Genomic DNA, 22,213 nt, shown 5'->3' on the forward strand with positions numbered 1-22,213 from the left:
AGCTCTCGAACCAACAGCCCCCCCTCCCCCCCCAAAAAAAGACAAACACATGTATACACACACCCCAGTAGTTAGCAGCTGCAAACGTCTGGGCGTGACAGAGGCCCTTTATAATCGGCACATTCATCTCCATAAACACAGAGCTGTCTACTAATCTGCCCCTCTTAAAAGACTGCAATCGTGACAGATTTCCTCGTTAAAGGTTGGGCAGGGTGTGACTGGGATCCGCCGAACAGAAACCAAATGTCATCCTCAAACTGCAGTTACAGCCACTCTTTCGCAGGTCCAAAACCGCCTCCTCTCACAGTGGGGCGTTTATCTCCAGCAATCGAACAGGTGGTCTCCTCATTCAAACACAGCACCATCACGGATCAGAACCGCTGGGCCAACAAACACAGCACCATCACGCAACAGAACCGCTGGGCCAACAAACACAGTACCATCACGCATCAGAACCGCTGGGCCAACAAACACAGCACCATCACGGATCAGAACCGCTGGGCCAACAAACACAGCACCATCACGGATCAGAACCACTGGGCCAACAAACACAGTACCATCACGCAACAGAACCGCTGGGCCAACAAACACAGTATCAGCTTTTAACCCAATTTTTTTCTGTTTTAATTTAAAAAGATTTGGACAAGTCAGTTTTATTTCGTTTCCTCTCTCGTAAGCCGATGCAAACGCTGTCTCATTGAATGCGAGTTACTCCCTTGATGCAATATCTATTTTGGACGAGATTGACTCTCTTTAGCCTACTTGAGCTGCACACATGGTCTTTTAAGGGCTTTCTTTCAGCTGTCCATCTGAGAACGCCCCTGTTCCGAAACATGTCAGTGTCTGGAGCAGGGACAGTACAGTAGAAGAATGGGGGGTGGGGGGGTGGGGGGGGTAGATTTGTGTGCATCTGGGAGAGGTATTAACAGTAGGAAGGCCGGGCATGTCTGTCCCCTGATTGTTTCTCTTGACTAATGTATTGGAGTGAGGAAGGCAAAGACGACGCCTAATGAATATAACAGCTGCTCAAGTGACTACAGGAAAGGGCCAGCTGTCACTATTTTTCTTTTTCTCTTTTTTTGGGCTATAAACTCAGTTTTCTGTAAATGGAACCATAATCCGGCATGGCCGGGACATGGCACCGACGTCTGATTGTCTCCGACGGTTCATTCTGGGGGATTAATTCCAGTTTAGTTCTTGGAATTCGTATCGGAGTCGGAATTCAGCGTCGGTCTCGAGGATGCAGAGCTGGAACTGAATTACGGTTATGGGAAACAGAATTCAGATCTGCGAAATTCCTCAACCGAGAGAAGTGTTATCACTGCAATGACTAAACATATAAATCACATTCAGTAATGGAGCATTCAAACTAAATACATTTATCACAGTCTTCAATCAACATCACCCCGAAAGCAGTCGCATTTTAATAACGTACTGTCAGGAAATTCTCCTCATATGCACCTCAACATCCTCTCCACTCGGTTTGGCCATTAAAAGCATCAGAACCGCGTCTACTGCGTGGGATATGTGTTTACTCCCAGAAGAGTGCAGTTCCTCTGAAGTTCATGGAATTAAATTCAGCCTCTTCTGTAATTCCAATTCAGGCTCAAGTCTGTTTTCTCAATGGCTTTTCCAATTCAAATTCCATGTCATCACCCAGTTGACCTAAACCCCGCACATACATACACACACACACACACACACACACACACAAGCCATAAACACCTGACAAGACTCTGGAATCTCTATAGCGAAAACACATCAGAGGCTACGAAGACATCTAAAGTTGCCGTTTCACACTCTGGGCCAGAGAGATAGCTGATCTAAACATCCCTGCGCTACTAAAACCATCACAGCCCACGTTCATACAAAGGTCTTTCACACCGGTTTGACTGCGCTGTGTTTGGAGCGCTGGAGAACGCTGGTTTAGGAGGCTGAGCTGATGGCTCCTGTTGAATAAAGCAGCTGTATGTCAGACTGCACACCAGTAAGAGGAAATGAGTAGGGGGGTTCTGGAGCCGTGGGGTCTCCCGAGATGAGTCTTACAGTGGAGCGGATTAGATGGTGGTCCTCCAGGCCGCCGTCAAAGACCATCAGGGCCCTGTCAGATCAGTCCGGGATCCAAATATGTGACGTGGATGTGGCTGGCCGCTTAAGCGCTGTGACAGCGGTGAGCAGTAACAGCAGTGTTAATCAGTTACCCAGAAATATAGCTTTCATTACACGACTTCAAAGTCTCCTGTCTCTACATCCCACAGCCATTTTACGTCAGGCAGAGGAAAACAGTCATTCATGGTATTGCAGATAATATTAACCATGCAACATGTGGACTAATAATAAAAGGCTTCTAAACTTCTTCTCTTCTGTGTGTTTTAAATTTGACCTAAAGGTTTTTTTTTCTCCCTTTTTTCTAACAGGATTAACTATCGGAAGTTCGCTTTATTTGTGGGAATCACTTCCGTCTGGGAAAATGAAAAATGTGGGGATTTTCCAACATGTCATTTTCCCAGACGGAAGTTCCGGTTTTTAGACATCATTTATAGATCAGCATAAAAAATACACATGCATGACACACAAGGGAGGGTTTCAGTATGTGGAGTGACACACCTAAATGAGGGGTTTCTGCTTGGAGAACAGAGTAAATCACCAATATATCACCAGTTCTGTCAGCCTCCACAAGGGCTTCATGGTTATCACTGTTGCCTCACAGCGAGAAGGTCCTTGGTCCAAATCCTGGCCATGCCAAGACCTTTCTGTGTGGATGTTGCATGTTCTCCCTGTGTTTGCATGGGTGCTCTGGTTTCCTCCCACCATCAAAGACATGTATGTTAGGGTCGGTGCCCCTGAGCAAGGCACTGGCAAAAGAACCTGAGTTGGTTTCTGGGTTGGGGTGTGTGTATATATGGGATGAACCTGGGTTGGTGTCTGGGTTGGTGTGTGTGTATATATAGGATGAACCTGGGTTGGTGTCTGGGTTGGTGGGTGTGTGTGTGTATATATGGGATGAACCTGAGTTGGTGTCTGGGTGGGTGTGTGTGGGTGTATATATGAGATGAACCTGGGTTGGTGTCTGGGTTGGTGTGTGTATATATAGGATGAACCTGAGTTGGTTTCTGGGTTGGTGTGTGTGTGTGTATATATGGGATGAACCTGGGTTGGTGTCTGGGTTGGTGTGTGTGTATATATAGGATGAACCTGGGTTGGTGTCTGGGTTGGTGGGTGTGTGTGTGTATATATGGGATGAACCTGAGTTGGTGTCTGGGTTGGTGTGTGTGTGTATATGGGATGAACCTGGGTTGGTGTCTGGGTTGGTGGGTGTGTGTGTGTATATATGGGATGAACCTGGGTTGGTGTCTGGGTTGGTGGGTGTGTGTGTGTATATATGGGATGAACCTGAGTTGGTGTCTGGGTTGGTGTGTGTGTGTATATGGGATGAACCTGGGTTGGTGTCTGGGTTGGTGGGTGTGTGTGTGTATATATGGGATGAACCTGAGTTGGTGTCTGGGTTGGTGTGTGTGTGTATATGGGATGAACCTGGGTTGGTGTCTGGTTTGGTGGGTGTGTGTGTGTATATATGGGATGAACCTGAGTTGGTGTCTGGGTGGGTGTGTGTGGGTGTATATATGAGATGAACCTGGGTTGGTGTCTGGGTTGGTGTGTGTATATATGGGATGAACCTGAGTTGGTTTCTGGGTTGGTGTGTGTGTGTGTATATATGGGATGAACCTGGGTTGGTGTCTGGGTTGGTGGGTGTGTGTGTGTATATATGGGATGAACCTGAGTTGGTTTCTGGGTTGGTGTGTGTGTGTGTATATATGGGATGAACCTGGGTTGGTGTCTGGGTTGGTGGGTGTGTATATGGGATGAACCTGGATTGGTGTCTGGGTGGGTGTGTGTATATATGGGATGAACCTGGGTTGGTGTCTGGGTTGGTGTGTGTGTGTATATATGGGATGAACCTGGGTTGGTGTCTGGGTTGGTGTGTGTGTGTATATATGGGATGAACCTGGGTTGGTATCTGAGTTCGGGTGTGTGTGTGTGTGTATATGGGATGAACCTGGGTTGGTGTGTGTGTGTGTGTATATATGAGATGAACCTGGGTTGGTGTCTGGGTTGGTGTGTGTATATATAGGATGAACCTGAGTTGGTTTCTGGGTTGGTGTGTGTGTGTGTATATATGGGATGAACCTGGGTTGGTGTCTGGGTTGGTGGGTGTATATATGGGATGAACCTGGATTGGTGTCTGGGTGGGTGTGTGTATATATGGGATGAACCTGGGTTGGTGTCTGGGTGGGTGTGTGTGTGTGTGTGTATATATGGGATGAACCTGAGTTGGTTTCTGGGTTGGTGTGTGTGTATATATATGGGATGAACCTGGGTTGGTGTCTGGGTGGGTGTGTGTGTGTATATGGGATGAACCTGGGTTGGTGTCTGGGTGTGTGGGTGTATATATGGGATGAACCTGGGTTGGTGTCTGGGTGTGTGGGTGTATATATGGGATGAACCTGGGTTGGTGTCTGGGTTGGGGTGTGTATATATATGGGATGAACCTGGGTTGGTGTCTGGGTTGGTGGGTGTGTGTGTGTGTGTGTATATATGGGATGAACCTGGGTTGGTGTCTGGGTGGGTGTGTGTGTGTGTGTGTGTGTATATATGGGATGAACCTGAGTTGGTGTCTGGGTGGGTGTGTGTATATATATGGGATGAACCTGGGTTGGTGTCTGGGTTGGTGGGTGTATATATGGGATGAACCTGGGTTGGTGTCTGTGTGTGTGTGCATATATATGGGATGAACCTGGGTTGGTGTCTGTGTGGGTTGGTGTGTGTATATGGGATGAACCTGGGTTGATGTCTGGGTGGGTTGGTGTGTGTATATGGGATGAACCTGGGTTGGTGTCTGGGTTGATGGGTGTATATATGGGATGAACCTGGGTTGGTGTCTGGGTTGGTGGGTGTATATATGGGATGAACCTGGGTTGGTGTCTGTGTGGGTGGGTGTATATATGGGATGAACCTGGGTTGGTGTCTGGGTTGGTGGGTGTGTGTGTGTGTGTGTATATATGGGATGAACCTGGGTTGGTGTCTGGGTGGGTGTGTGTGTGTGTGTGTGTGTATATATGGGATGAACCTGAGTTGGTGTCTGGGTGGGTGTGTGTATATATATGGGATGAACCTGGGTTGGTGTCTGGGTTGGTGGGTGTATATATGGGATGAACCTGGGTTGGTGTCTGTGTGTGTGTGCATATATATGGGATGAACCTGGGTTGGTGTCTGGCTGGGTGTGTGTATATGGGATGAACCTGGGTTGGTGTCTGGGTTGGGGTGTGTATATATATGGGATGAACCTGGGTTGGTGTCTGGGTGGGTTGGTGTGTGTATATATGGGCTGAACCTGGGTTGGTGTGTGTGTGTGTATATATATGGGATGAACCTGGGTTGGTGTCTGGGTGGGTGTGTGTATATGGGATGAACCTGGGTTGGTGTCTGGGTTGGGGTGTGTATATATATGGGATGAACCTGGGTTGGTGTCTGGGTGGGTGTGTGTATATGGGATGAACCTGGGTTGGTGTCTGGGTGGGTTGGTGTGTATATATGGGATGAACCTGGGTTGGTGTCTGGGTTGGTGGGTGTATATATGGGATGAACCTGGGTTGGTGTCTGGGTTGGGGTGTGTGTATATGGGATGAACCTGGGTTGGTGTCTGTGTGGGTGGGTGTATATATGGGATGAACCTGGGTTGGTGTCTGGGTTGGTGTGTGTGTATATGGGATGAACCTGGGTTGGTGTCTGGGTTGGGGTGTGTATATATATGGGATGAACCTGGGTTGGTGTCTGTGTGGGTGGGTGTATATATGGGATGAACCTGGGTTGGTGTCTGGGTTGGGGTGTGTATATATATGGGATGAACCTGGGTTGGTGTCTGGGTTGGGGTGTGTATATATATGGGATGAACCTGGGTTGGTGTCTGGGTTGGGGTGTGTATATATATGGGCTGAACCTGGGTTGGTGTCTGGGTTGGGGTGTGTATATATATGGGATGAGCCTGGGTTGGTGTCTGGGTGGGTGTGTGTGTGTGTATATATATGGGATGAACCTGGGTTGGTGTCTGGGTGGGTGTATATATATGGGATGAGCCTGGGTTGGTGTCTGGGTGGGTGTATATATATGGGATGAACCTGGGTTGGTGTCTGTGTGGGTGGGTGTATATATGGGATGAACCTGGGTTGGTGGGTGGGTGTGTATATATATGGGATGAACCTGGATTGGTGTCTGGGTTGGGGTGTGTATATATGGGATGAACCTGGGTTGGTGTCTGGGTTGGTGTGTGTGTGTATATGGGATGGGTAAAATGCAGAGGACGAAATTTTCCCAAGGGGAGCCTCTTCACCTTTTTTTTTTTTTTTTCCAATTTGATCCTAAATTATTATTGTGTAAGTATATATGTTCATCGTTAAGTAAATTAAAAAACCTGACAGTAAATGTTAGTCTTTTTAATTGCCGGTTTGGTGAAGGTGTGGTGTGTCACGAGACCTTTGTTTTTCCAGGGTCTTAATGTAACATGATGTGATGAAAGCTGAAGCCAATAGCTGTTGAAATAAAGATGGAAGCCGCTGCTTTGCTTTTCACAGTGAGAGCAGGTTAATAAGTCTCAAAGCAGGAAGGGTTAAAGACTCCCCTGTCGTTTGACATAGAGTTTATGAGCTCTAAGCCTATACTTTGAGGACAATCCTTATGACCCAACCGCGGGCCGCGCGGGACGGAGGCAGAGCAGGCCTCGTAATCCTCTTCGTCTTGCCCATCATTCATTAGACAAGCATGGCATTTCCCGGCGGGAACAAGGGCAGACACCGTATATAAGACCCTCGAGGGACTCCGGCCGCCGCGGTGGTTATTCAAAGCGCTCGAGAATACTCGCTCAATCACCGTCGGCCGACCGCCGTCGACAAAACTCCACCCCCGCCCCCCCCCCCCCCCCCCCCCCCCCACCTGCGTGGACGTCGTGCAGATGGAGATTGGCGTGAGAGAGAACTGTTGTTGCAGTTCTGGTCTCTCGGGATTGTGTGCCAGTCATTTTTCATAGCTCTCATCTCCCAGTTTAACAAGTGTCACAGACCCTTCACACACAGGGAATGCTTATAACAGACGCAGCTGTTAACCACGAAGTGGATGAAAGAGAGTGATGCAGCGAGGGGCCCTGAGCATGCCAGCCCAGCAGAGGGCGGTAGTGTGCCAGTCCGGGTGAGGTCAGGTCAAGACACTCTCTGCTCTGGCACAGACATGCCCTTGATGCACCCCCTGCAGGGGAGAATATGGGTTAGTCCGGGGTCAATGGGTCGTCGGTTCAGTCCTCAGTCCGGTTTAACGTGAAACGTAGATTCCTCAGCACCGCAGCCGGCGTTCGCTCCCTCGTCGTGTATTATTTTCAAGCCAGAATTTAAACTCTAAGAAATCCAGTTTCAGACATCCGTTGTCATTTGGTATTACTGGTGGCAGAAATTAAGGATACACTGGTTTTCCGGGTCAGCGGGCGTCAACCAATCTCAGCGTGACAGACCCGGCGGGGGCGCGTCGGATGCACACCTATGCCAGAGCAGCCGTGGGAAAAAAAACGAAAAAGAGCGAAGCGATGCAGGGCGGCGGCCTTGAGTAAAACATCCAAACTACTCACCGTGGCAACCGTCCATTACCACGTGTCAGCATCCAGAGAGCTGGAGGAGGAGGCAGCGGTGCAGTGTGTGGGGAATAGGAGGTGAAGGAGAGCAGCATTGGAGGAGAAGGGTGGACCACTCCTGCTGCCAGCAAAAGTCATCCAGTGAGAACAAACAGAAACCTTCTCTCTCCATCCATCATCTGTACTTCAGGCTTCATCCACAGACCTCCTCTGCAGCTTCAACTGCCAGAAAAGAGGGTTGTTTTTTTTTTTGTATCAGTTCCACCGGGGACAAAAAACAACTAAAAATGCCAAGCCTGGGTAATCATATGTGTAAATCTTAACTATGCCTCCGAGTTTAAATTAAAAAAAAACCTCCATAAAACACAGTGAGAAGCAGCATGTGTTTGGAGAGAAACAGCTGGTTGTAGATTTTGAGGTCTGGGGTTTTGTGTCTGGTCAGAGTGATGTTGTGGAAGCAAAACCTCCTTTCCCACATTGTCCTCAGAACACTCAACACACACACCCACACACACACACACACACACACACCACGCCATGTTCGACCCGGTCCGCAGGGATCTCAGAGCCACCCCTGAGTTGGGTTTCACCTTCTCAAAGCCCTGCCGTTTCGGGAAGAAGTGTGGCCAGAGATCGCCCTTTGAAAACACACACACACCCTTCTCAAGTGCACTCTCCTGGCATAAAACAGAGGCTTACAGCTCGTGTGGAATTCCCTTCATAATGGGAGCTTTCTTTTCAGCTCTATCTGAAATGTAGGGTTTTTTAAGGGTAAAATCTGGGTTTTACCTTTTTAGTGGACCTAAGATACACATTGGATTCTCACTACATGAGTCAGAGTCAGTCCTCTGAAACTAACCGCACCACAGTATATGATTCATATGTGGAGATCCATCTTTAAACAAAACAAGTCCACTTCAAACTGGGATAAAACAACTCCACTTCAAACTGGGATAAAACAAGTCCATCTTTAAACTGGAATAAAACACGTCCATCTTTACACGGAGGCAAAACAAGTCCACTTCAAACTGGGATAAAACAAGTCCACTTCAAACTGGGATAAAACACATCCATCTTTAAACTGGGATAAAACAGGTCCATCTTTAAACTGGGATAAAACACGTCGATCTTTAAACTGGGATAAAACACATCCATCATTAAACTGGGATAAAATACATCCATCTTTAAACTGGGATAAAACACGTCCACTTCAAACTGGGATAAAACACATCCATCTTTAAACTGGGATAAAATAAGTCCATCTTTAAACTGGGATAAAATAGGTCCATCTTTAAACTGGGATAAAACACGTCCATCTTTAAAGTGCTGGCCTAGAAAGAAAGAAAGAAAGAAAGAAAGAAAGAAAGAAAGAAAGAAAGAAAGAAAGAAAGAAAGGAAAAAGAAAGAAAATGATTCTTGGCTTGGGACTAAGAAGGGTGTTGTCCTAAATGGGTGCTAACTTGTGAGATTCATCATTTTGAAGAAAGAAACGTGATAATGGTACAAACAAACCCTGAATTACATCCCTTGTGCTTTCAATATGTTTGCCTGAGATGCACAATAGAGTTATCATATGGTTAAGCAAATACTTTCAGCCCTTTTGGGGAAACACAGGAAAAAGACCATAAACTCGTCCATCAACCAAAACAAGATGATTAAAAGAACAGCTCCCAGCACAGGTTCCTCTCCTCTCTGACACTGTGTGCAGTTAAAGACTCACAGTTACTTCCATGACCTTGAGCTGAACACACACCGCTCAGCTTCGTGCCTGGCCGAGTACCTTAGCTGAGCGCTTCCTCTGTTGTTAGCACTGTAACGGCTGACGCGATAAAAGCATTTCTGATTCAGAGACGTAGCGGCTGCTGTAGGAAAAGGGATTCACTTTTAACAGAATGACCAGGAACAGAGCTGAGAAGGACTCCAAACCCATGCGCCACACGTAAAAGCCTTGGATCTGGCTATGACAGTAGGAAGAGACCCCCAAACCCGGGGATTTGTCTGACTGATCTCTCAGGGATTTCAGTGAGTCCTAAGGAATTCCAAACATCTGAACAAAATCACTGTTCAAGCGAAACAGCCCAGAGTGGGACGCGGGAGGATCCGCCACCAGCGTCCCGTCCCGGGCTTCACTCTCTATTCATCACACACAGAGCATCCCGTCATTCAAATGCCATATTTCTTTATTTCCCTGAATGGAGACCATTGCAGTCATTCAGTCATCCATCAAACGCCAGTCATTCATGGTATGTGCGGGGTTTTATTGCAGCGCCCGTCCAGCAGTTTATGGCTGAACTAAACTGACTTGTCTGAGTTGTGGCAGCACAGCTGGTAGGAGAGAACTCTCCCTGAGTGGCAGGGCTAACGACAGGGCTAACGGCGGGGCTAACTACAGGGCTAACGGCAGGGCAAACGACAGGGCTAACGGTGGGGCTACGGACGAGGCTAACAGCAGGGCTAACGGCAGGGCTAACGGCAGGGCTAATGCACAAAGAGACCTGAGCGGTCAGAACCATGCAGAACTGTGGTGGGAGACGTCGTACGGTCCAGACGCAGCCTGACCTACTCTCCGCTGAAGCTCTTAGATTTATTTGAATGAGAGAAAGTTCATTCCTCATCGGGCCAAGCAGGCGTAAATTCCCAGTTTCTGCCACCAGCCCCACATGTACTCCAAGGCTTGAGCCACAGCTGCAGCTCAAAGCTCTGTCAGACTGTGACAAAAACGTCATGACAGAGGCGGATTTGTTCTGTGTGAAACATTTAAAGTTGTATATTCATGCATATTATACAGGGATCGTATCACAGAACAACGTGTGTTGACATAGTTTACCTACTTAGCGAACATCTGCGCATCACCCAGACACTGCCAAACTACCACACTGCGCATAAAATAGGGAAAGAATTCTCAGACCTGGAGGAAAGCTGAAGTGAAGCCTTACGGCTGCAGTAGAGTGTATGAAAAAGTGCTTGAATGAATGAGCCCTTGTCTCTAAATCTCCTGCTTTTGTTTCTTCACCTATCTCTCTCTCTCTTTTTCTTTCTTTCAGTCTCTGTCTCTCTCTCTCTGTCTCTTTCCTGAGCAGGGGTCTGGTTCATTGTCAAAATATGACACTTTGATGAATGTAAAACCCCTCTGCCCGCGCTGTCACACATGCTGTTCATTTAGCCCTGCGAACATAACAGAAAGAAAGAAAAAAAAACACACCAAATACAGAGGAGCCATTCAAGACCATTAGAACAGCAATGATTTAAACACATGAAATGCACATTTGATCCCAGTCTGGAAGGCACTGTGGGAAGACACGCTGCATCGTTTTTTACTCTGTGTGTGTGTGTGTGTGTGTGTGTGTGTCTGTGTGTGTGTGTGTGTGTGTGTGTGTGTCTGTGTCTGTGTGTGTGTGTCTGTGTGTGTGTGTGTGTGTGTGTGTCTGTGTGTCTGTGTGTGTCTGTGTGTGTGTGTTTGTGTGTGTGTGTGTGTGTGTGTGTCTGTGTGTGTTTGTGTGTGTGTGTGTGTGTGTGTCTGTGTGTGTGTGTGTGTCTGTGTGTGCCTGTGTGTCTGTGTGTGTGTCTGTGTGTGTGTGTGTCTGTGTGTGTCTGTGTGTCTGTGTGTCTGTGTGTGTGTGTCTGTGTGTGTGTGTGTCTGTGTGTGTGTGTGTGTGTGTGTGTGTGTGTGTCTGTGTGTGTGTGTGGCGTGTGACACTCCTGCATAAACACACCGTGTTCCGTTGCATTATGTATCGTGTTGATTTGGAGGTTCTCTGATTGTTTCCAGGACGGTCGCTATGCTCTCACGTTTCTCAGCCCTCTGCGGTCCCAGCCACTCTGGAGCTTATAAACATCACGCCAGAGCCCTGATCCAGAGCCAACACGTCAAACGAAACAAAACCTGGCTTAAAAAAAGACCCTGGCCTCGAGGCATCATGTCTTTCGTTTAGAATCGCTCGTTTTCTCCTGAAGCACCCCGTGCTACTGGAGCAGTCATGTGTGGAGCAGAGGCCAAACCAGTGACCAGTGAAAGGAGTCCAGCATATGTGTGCTCCTTCATTAAGCCAGAGCACAAACACATGAGGAGAAAACGGGTGACTCCACACATTGAAAAGCAACTAAAAACGCTGAGACATTCAGACAGCACATGTTTCTGCTGGTGTGTTAGGAGTGCACTTCAGTCTAACACTAATTTATAACAGAATCTACTATGGGACAGGCCCTGACCCGTCAGTGAGCCTCGGCACACGCCTGATTCTGACTTCAGAGGTGTAGAATACACTCTGACCCACACTAATGAAGCTCTAGACTAGGTGACAAGGGACCCTTGGTCCCAGGGCCACATCTGCCTGGATCAGCTCTCATGGTTTCCTTCAGACACCAACAACAGAACACATTTCATTAGCGCAGAACAGCTGCATATGTCCAGTCCAGCCACCAAACGTCCAGAACCATCAGCGCCGGCCAGGCCACACCCACCACGGGCCAGCCAATGAGTCGGCTGCCTGATTATTCACGGAGCATAACGATGGGAACTTGCCCTCACCGTGCATCCGCATACTACTGGTATTACAAGTGGAAATTACATCAAGCTAATGCCAGATCAGCCGCCTCCTATCTTGATTAAATCTAAATACAGAGAATGTTTATTGTGGATTATACATCTTTGGAAAGACATACCACAGAGGAAAGAGGGAGGTCAGAAAGCTGGCAAAACCTCTCAGAATGCGTCTAAGCACGGTTTAACAGAGAGCTCGGGGATCCAAAAACATTTGTCGTTTTCGGTGAGAAGGATGTACGGTCTGAGAGCTAAAATGAAAAGTAAAAACGTCTTTGCAGAAAAGCCACGGACACAATATTCAGGGTTTACATGGAACCTGCGCCAGCAAAATGAATGAATTACTGAAATGATGCGTCAAAAGGACTTAAAATAATCATTTAAAACTAACAACCTGAATCACTCTTTTTGCAGCCAGGCTCTGCGTTGTACTCTACTGCCCCCTGCTGGCATTTGGCATATCTACATTTTTATCTTAGACTCCAATAAGAAAAACAAAGACAGTTCCTTACTCACTTCAAATAATGCACATATATTAGCGGAAAACCACAACACTTTCAAACCATACGAGAGACGTAAGTGGTATCTCATTTCTGTAGCACATTTCAGCGCTAACACAAGAGTCAGTGAAAGTTATGCATTCATCACAAAACGGTAATCAGCATTCGACCAAATCTGGGGCCCATTCTGGTATCAAGTGCAGGGTTATTATAGTTTTCATTCATTTTCATTCGTTTTTATTTTGATATAGTCTTTCAGTTTGGTTTTGGATTTCAGTTTAGTTTTAATTAGTTTTATGAGTGCATTTTTATGAGTTTTATTTGTATTTTTATTTTGAGGAGTTGACTAGGTTTAGTTTAGTTTTGAATTCGTTTTAGTGTTATGTGAGGAAAGCCTTAAAGGAATAAAGAAAATGAAATGAAAAGGAAGCTGATTTTACCTACAGTTCTATTTCGTTTCAGTTCGTGTTGTTCATTGTCGTTTTGATTTAGTTTTTGTGTTTTTGAAAACGGTTGTTTTTATTTTTATTTCATGTAAACAAAATTCTTTTTCACTGCTAGTTTCAGTCTTAGTCTTAGTGTTTGTGAACTCTAATAACCCTGTTCAGGTGTCAGAATGAGGCTACAAAAGGGCCAGTGAGAGATAACTACGTTAGCAAAAAACGAGTTTTAAAAAGTGAAAACCTGCAACTTCTATACAGCATAAGCCAAAGATCCACTGAAATGAATCAAGTCAAAGACACAACACACGGAGTGCTAAAGCTTTGGTCTTTCTCTCTGTCGGTGTTGTCCAGTAAGGTCCTTATCAGACGGGACCTACCTGGCACCTTCCAGCCACGCAGACGGCCGAGTCGTTCTGTCCGCAGGGCGTCCCGTCCATCACCCTGTCCGCCTGTCGAACGTAGAAACGGTAACCAACGGCTCGGCAGTTCAGCTGACAATGTTGGTCCCCTGGGACTGTACAGAACCATAACACACACACACACACACACACACACACACACACGGTTATCTCCCATGTTTAAAACCAAAGCCAGTAAAGACTTCTAGAGGACGTCTGACTGCCTAAAAGCACTAAACACTTTATCACACCACATTGGTGTGGCATAGAAAGAAGCATAGAAAATGCCATTAATTATTGATCAATACGAATTTATAAGAGTAATGCCATGAAAATACTTGTCAAAAATAATGTCATAAATACCTGTGTGACACTGTAACTGTCAATCACTGTGTGACGCTGTAACTGGCTAAGGGTCGTGGACCCCCCAGGGGTCCAGGGACCTCACATTGAGAACCACTGACATAGACAATAACCACAGTTCTCATATACATGTTTATCCATTTTAGCCCACAAGAGGGCAGCAGAGCGAGATCTTAAGGACCGAAAACAGCCCAGAGTGAGAGCTGTTATCAACGGTATCTAAAAACATATAAAGTAGCCACATGCCCCTAACAACAACAAACTGAGGACTGAGAAATGCAGGTAAGAATAAGAGCCTTAACTGATCTGGGAAAACAACCCCTTAATCAGGAAAAACAACTCCTTCATCTTTCCCCTCAGTTTGATACATGTATCTGAGTGTTTAATGTGTATCTGTGTATCTCTCTCTCTCTATCTGTGTGTGTGTGTGTGTGCGTGCGTGTGTGTTATTATATTTGACAGTCAGAGCCCAAGGCTGAGTGAAGTGACAGTGACAGACACAAAACAGCAGCGAAAAAACCAACAGCAACAAAGCGGCGAAAAATGTTAGCATACTGTGTCATGAAGCGGAAAGGCTAAAATAAATATTTCACACACTAAAAAAGCCTGCTTGAGAGATGAGCTTCACACTTATATTTGCAGTACAGGAATTGTTTACCATGCCTGGCCAAGCTATTTTATGTAGGAGTATTGTTAATTACTGAAAAAGGACAAATGTCTTTCAGTCGGAAGTTAACGCCTCAGATTTATGCTCAAACCTTCTGTCCTCATCGTTCAGGAGCACCAAACTGCTGTTTAGTGGTGCATTACTGCAAATTACATGAGTTCTTTCACAAACAAGATATGTAAAAGACAGGCTTAGTGTTGCACACAAAGCTCCATTGATCTACAATACATTTGTGGTTACAGCAAAACCATCAGTTATGCTTGAGGACAGTGCTGCAGGACTTGGAACCTCAGCAGGTAGGTTGGCAGGTATGTTGGCAGGTATGTTGGCAGGTATGTTGGCAGGTATGTCGGACTGGCTTTGCCAACATCACATCTCACAAACTCTGCTCAGGGAGTATCAGCACTCACTGCACCCAGCAACAAATTACCGCCCAATTACAGTCACTGATCCTGACACAGGAGGTCTCCACCCCGCCCAGGGGGAAGGGGAGAAGACAACCAGAGACAGGCAAGAAGATTTTCTATCCCTTAGGTAACAAAAGCATCAGTAAAAACCACAGCAAACTTTAACATTCATTAAGTTTTCTACTGATAAGAACGCTGGGATGGATGAAAAGTCGTGACAGAAGTCTGTCAGCTGCTGTGCCAGGCCTGTAAGGACTGACACTGTCGTTAGGAGTGGACACAGGGGACTCTCCAGGGGGGAGCAGTTGCAATGACTGTGTGAGAGCTGCACGAGTCCTTAGACATTCAGTTTAAATTCAGTTTGACTGACGGCACAGTGAGATCTCTACTCTATACCACACATGCCCACTCTGGAGCAGACGTGTTCACATTGGCTCCTGCCCAGATGTCAGGCCAAACAGGTCTCATCCAAACCTATAGACGCCATAAATCTACAGACGCCATAAATCTTCCCGCTTTAAATGAAATGACATCAGCGTTTCCACGGACACGGTTCCTCACAGGGTCTTTCATCCTTTGACAATGTGACATTTTGGCAGGTGGGAGGTGGCCATCTTTATTACCGTCCAAAAATAACTGTTCTGCCACGCGGTGTTATGACGGTTGCCTGGATACGTGTTGTCAGGTTGTAAGGTGTTTTAATGAGGTATGAAATCTATCAAAGTTCCAAGAGGAAATGCATCAGCGTTGGATCAGTGCGTTCTCACGTTCACCGTGCTCAGGTCTGATGACTGTGACACACAGATAATGAAAGAAACACACATGACAGGTTTTCTCACCTTCATTAAACGGCTCCCACTCATACAGTCTTCCCATGAATGGACGGCTGTTATAGGAAGAACACTGGATCTCTCGAATGTGTCTGCTGGCAGCAGGACAGGGCTGTGGGCAGACAGACACACAGACAGACACACACACACACACGTGCACGCAAACACACACACACACACACACACACGCACACACACACACACACATACACACATTCACAGAGACAACACAAGTGAGCTGTTATTATCTGTGCTTGAAAACAAATGTTACAAAAGAGGACTGGTTTATGAAAACTGCACACAGAAATAACATATATTTAAGACTCAAAGAACGAACAATGGAGAGTCACACAGCACTTACGGTTTAATTACAGCTGAGACCATTTAGAAGTAAATTCACGACTCTGGCATATCATTATGTCCCATGACTAACACAAACATCCAACGTTTCTGTCAAACTCCACAGATCTTTACAGTACATTGGTAACCCTCAGACACCATGTGCAGTGTTTCACACTGTTACATAGACTATACCACTGTTACATAGACTAAACCACTGTTACATAGACTATACCACTGTTACATAGGCTAAACCACTGTTACATAGACTATACCACTGTTACACAGACTAAACCACTGTTACATAGACTATACCACTGTTACATAGGCTAAACCACTGTTACATAGACTATACCACTGTTACATAGACTATACCACTGTTACACAGACTAAACCACTGTTACATAGACTATACCACTGTTACACAGACTAAACCACTGTTACATAGACTATACCACTGTTACATAGACTATACCACTGTTACATAGGCTAAACCACTGTTACATAGACTATACCACTGTTACACAGACTAAACCACTGTTACACAGACTATACCACTGTTACATAGACTATACCACTGTTACATAGGCTAAACCACTGTTACATAGACTATACCACTGTTACACAGACTAAACCACTGTTACATAGACTATACCACTGTTACACAGACTAAACCACTGTTATATAGACTAAACCACTGTTATATAGACTATACCACTGTTACATAGGCTAAACCACTGTTACATAGACTATACCACTGTTACATAGACTAAACCACTGTTACATAGACTATACCACTGTTACATAGACTATACCACTGTTACATAGACTAAACCACTGTTACATAGACTATACCACTGTTACATAGGCTAAACCACTGTTACATAGACTATACCACTGTTACACAGACTAAACCACTGTTACACAGACTAAACCACTGTTACATAGACTATACCACTGTTACATAGGCTAAACCACTGTTACATAGACTATACCACTGTTACATAGACTATACCACTGTTACATAGACTATACCACTGTTACACAGACTAAACCACTGTTACATAGACTATACCACTGTTACACAGACTATACCACTGTTACATAGACTATACCACTGTTACACAGACTAAACCACTGTTACATAGACTATACCACTGTTACATAGACTATACCACTGTTACATAGACTATACCACTGTTACATAGACTATACCACTGTTACATAGACTATACCACTGTTACACAGACTAAACCACTGTTACATAGACTATACCACTGTTACACAGACTATACCACTGTTACATAGACTATACCACTGTTACACAGACTAAACCACTGTTACATAGACTATACCACTGTTACATAGACTATACCACTGTTACATAGACTATACCACTGTTACATAGACTATACCACTGTTACACAGACTAAACCACTGTTACATAGACTATACCACTGTTACATAGGCTAAACCACTGTTACACAGACTAAACCACTGTTACACAGACTATACCACTGTTACACAGACTATACCACTGTTACATAGACTATACCACTGTTACACAGACTAAACCACTGTTACATAGACTATACCACTGTTACATAGGCTAAACCACTGTTACATAGACTATACCACTGTTACATAGACTATACCACTGTTACATAGACTATACCACTGTTACATAGACTATACCACTGTTACATAGGCTAAACCACTGTTACATAGACTATACCACTGTTACATAGACTATACCACTGTTACATAGACTATACCACTGTTACACAGACTATACCACTGTTACATAGACTATACCACTGTTACATAGACTATACCACTGTTACACAGACTAAACCACTGTTATATAGACTATACCACTGTTACATAGACTATACCACTGTTACATAGACTATACCACTGTTACATAGGCTAAACCACTGTTACATAGACTATACCACTGTTACATAGACTATACCACTGTTACATAGACTATACCACTGTTACATAGACTATACCACTGTTACACAGACTAAACCACTGTTATATAGACTATACCACTGTTACATAGACTATACCACTGTTACATAGACTATACCACTGTTACATACACTATACCCCGGTTACATAGACTATACCACTGTTACACAGACTATACCACTGTTACATAGACTATACTATGGTTACATAGACTATACCACTGTTACACAGACTAAACCACTGTTACATAGACTATACCACTGTTACACAGACTAAACCACTGTTACATAGACTATACCACTGTCACATACACTATAGCCCGGTTACATAGACTATACCCCGGTTACATAATGCTTTAATAATGTTTAAACCACATGCATCTGTTCTGAAAAGAAGTGCCATAAATTATGAGATAGGAGGTGAGTGCGCCATCATGGAACTTAAGAGTATGACCTTTAACTCTTGACCTGCTGGGTAGCTGTAGGTGATGGAGTGGGCCTACATTCACCCTCCCAACCAGATCCTGATTCCAGTTCTTTACAAACAGTAGAAAGCACCTAGTAACTCAATCCTCCTCACCGCATCACAAAAATGCTCTCAGGCTTAATGGACCCTGTGATTCTCCCCACGCTACACAAATTCTCTTTCTCTCTCTCACTCACTCACCACAAACCTGTCTCTCTCTCACTCACCACAAACTGTCTCTCTCTCACACATACACACTCACCACAAACCTGTCTCTCTCTCTCTCTCACCACAAACCTTTTTCTTTCTCTCATCCAAAACCTGTCTCCCTCTCTCTCTCTCACTCACCACAAATCTGTCTCTCTCTCTCACACACTTACCATAAACCTGTCTCTCTCTCTCTTGCTCTCTTGCTCTCTCTCTCTCTGACCACAATGAAAAGCAATGATCAAATCACACATGTTAAAAAATAACTCCAGAAAGAAAAACTGTTGGCTCCAAAACAATGCAATGAAATCAGGTCAGGAAGTAACTCCGGCGGTTTCACCTTGTTGTTGCACATCCTGTATTGGTTTGGAAGTCCGAGGCAGGAGGTGTCTGGCAGGGGGCTGTAGGGTCTGTCCCGATTTGGCCTCGGCGCCTGGTTGCGGTTGTGGTGGCCCTCCTCCTGCTGATGGTGGTGGCGGGTGGAGCCGGGCTGGTGGAGGGAGACCCAGGCTGCGTGTGTGTGAGGTGTTTTTCTCTGGCTGTAAAGCTGGCTGAGCGGTCTGCGACTCTGCTCTCTGGGGTTTGAGCGGCGGAAGCGTTGCTGACGGACGGGTCGCTGGTCCTGAGCCGTGTCTCTCTGCAGCGGAAGGACATACGGCATCTTCCCATATCCATACGTGCCTGGGCCAATCGGACTGCCGGGATTATGGATCCTCCTATGGAAAAAAAAAAAAAAAAAAAGCAATACACATATACTATGATCGCACCCACCAAAAAAACCAGCAAAAAAAACAGGTAAAGCACGTGAGGGTGGAGACACGATCGGCATAGAGCGGAGCTGTAACGGACCTCCTGCCAGGGCGGAGCTCTGCCAGGTCTCCACGCCCACCCTGGGCATCGGGCAGCTGGTCAGCGTTGCGGTGCAGTGGGACGGATGGTCGCAGGGCAGAAATCACATGACCCTGGGCCAGGCGGCCCTTATGAGCGTCCAGAACGTGAGGGTAGGAGGCGGCTGGGTGGGTGTAGGATGGTAAGCAAGGCCGGGTCCGCTGCTGGACCCCCCCACCACAGGACCGAGAACACTCCCCCCACACAGCCCAAGACCCCCAGGAACCCTGAACTCCTGCATCCACGGCAGGCTGATGTGACTCTTGCCTCAGAGGCGCCTGCAAACATGAGCATACACACACACACATGAGCATACACACACACACATGAGCATACACACATACACATGAGCATACACACACACACGAGCATACACACACACACGAGCATACACACATACACATGAGCATACACACACACACGAGCATACACACACACACATGAGCATACACACACACATGAGCATACACACACACACATGAGCATACACACACACACATGAGCATACACACACACACACGAGCATACACACATACACATGAGCCACACACACATACACGAGCATACACACACAGGGACACACACACACACACACACACACACACACTCATACATGAGAATACACACACAGGGACATACACACACACACACACACACACACACGTGAGAATACACACACAGGGACATACACACACACAAACACACAAACACACAAGCACACATGCATGCACATACGCACACAAACAGGCATAGATGTGCACTAAGACAGACACATACACACACACACACACACACACACACACACACAGGCAAATATAAACCTCAGTACAAATGCACTGATAGACAAACATGTGATGACACACTTTCCCTCATAACCGTCAATTCATTTGGTGACACCACCTGACAGAATGTGTCTGAGCAGATCCAGTATCTGTGTTTTCACTGTTAGGATATTTAAACCTCAGGGCCAAATTCATGCTCTCATCGACATCTGACAACCTCCACAGACGTCAGTGCACACACGCAAATGCAAAAAACAAGACACTGGACCGCGACGGGAAAAGTGACGCTAAAACCTCCACCGCTAACAGAACCACTCAAAGTTACAACGTTATGACATGTTGCAACACTGTCATATAACACGTTGTATCAACGCATGTAACAACTGTCTTTCATATACAGAAAAACTAAAACCTGATGAACACATAATTGACCTACTCATCAGAGTGACTGATCGCGTTTTGTTTTTTTTTCATATCAGTACATAGTCTGAGGATGGATCCGTGCCAGAGCGTGAAAAGAACCATTCCTTAAGCAATCTGGGCATCTCTAGCTACTTTATCCTCACAAGGACATTGCCAGAGGTCGACTCTGAGCCAATGAGATCTCACCCCATAGCCATCCAGCTCCCCTCTGAGCCAATGAGATCTCACCCCATAGCCATCCAGCTCCCCTCTGAGCCAATGAGATCTCACCCCATAGCCATCCAGCTCCCCTCTGTGTCAGTCTGTCCACACTCATCCTCATTTCTCTGCAGACTGATATTCAATGCGCTGAAGGCACAGTGAGGGACGGGCTGAAGGAGAATACGCCAACGCCGGGGAGAGCTGGCGATCTCTGCCCCTGCTGTCCATCACTGCCACCCGGCTATTCACAGACCCCGCGGAGGCTTCTCCAGGCGGGACTGGGAAACTCATCTCCGCTGTCATCGCCCGGGTCAGCCACGGGTCAAACGGCCGGACACCGAGGAACATACTGCGCTCTGTCTCATTACGAGCAGAACCTCCAGGAAAAAAAGCTCTTCTGTTGGTTGGCTGGTTTCCCTGTCTGTCATCTCCTCGCTCACTCTACAGGGATGAAAAACTGACAACCATCATTACAATCTCTCCCCTCTCTCTTTTCATTGCATGTCTGTTTTTTCTGCTCAATTTTAAGGGACTTTTTTTTTTTTTTCTGAGACCTGGCTACGCTTGCTCTGTTTCACTCACTCAAGCAGTCAGTGATGCAGGCTGATCCAGGACCAGCTGCATCTCTCCCTCTCCAAACCTAAAGCACTGCCCGATAAAAGGCTATGCTGATCACAGATTAACGGTTCAGAGGAACTATCAGCAGCACCTCTCTCCTCTCTCCCCTGCTCCTCAGTGCCAGCCTGCTCTGTGTAAACACATTAACGCCGAGCTCACATCAGCCCGGGGCTCCTGCATCTGCTGATTACATGTTCACACAAAGAACAGGCCGTGGCGTGGGCCATGACTTTGTAGTTGCATCCAAATGCAGTAAAGCAGCTGCTGGGATGCTGCTTCCCATGTAAGATTCTGGTAATGTTGACTCAAGTCCTTGCTGATTGACTTTTCGCCAAAAACAGAGCTGGCACTGTTTTCATTCCAAACGCTCAAGAGTATGACTCTAGCATACGACTCACCGTCCTGCGGTCTGCAGCAACTTGACAATCCATCGACTTCAGGCAGAACAGAACCAGAACCAGAACCACAGCAACCCTGAAAGCAACACATCACC

The 22,213-nt window shown here is 46.1% G+C and overlaps 1 protein-coding gene across 1 annotated transcript in view; it reads right to left on the reverse strand.

Moving 5' to 3' along the window:
* thsd4 (thrombospondin type 1 domain containing 4) overlaps positions 1 to 22,213 on the reverse strand; it is a 39,478-nt gene that overhangs the window by 16,992 nt on the left and 273 nt on the right. The window contains exons 2-7 of the mRNA XM_030793452.1: positions 22,119 to 22,194; positions 21,274 to 21,543; positions 19,658 to 19,974; positions 19,149 to 19,524; positions 15,830 to 15,932; positions 13,533 to 13,669 (exon numbers count right to left, since the gene is read on the reverse strand). Coding sequence (XP_030649312.1) covers positions 13,533 to 13,669; positions 15,830 to 15,932; positions 19,149 to 19,524; positions 19,658 to 19,974; positions 21,274 to 21,543; positions 22,119 to 22,194 — 1,279 coding nt within the window. The remainder of the gene's footprint in view (positions 1 to 13,532; positions 13,670 to 15,829; positions 15,933 to 19,148; positions 19,525 to 19,657; positions 19,975 to 21,273; positions 21,544 to 22,118; positions 22,195 to 22,213) is intronic.

Source organism: Chanos chanos, chromosome 2, assembly GCF_902362185.1.
Source record: "Chanos chanos chromosome 2, fChaCha1.1, whole genome shotgun sequence".
Taxonomy (NCBI): domain Eukaryota; kingdom Metazoa; phylum Chordata; class Actinopteri; order Gonorynchiformes; family Chanidae; genus Chanos; species Chanos chanos.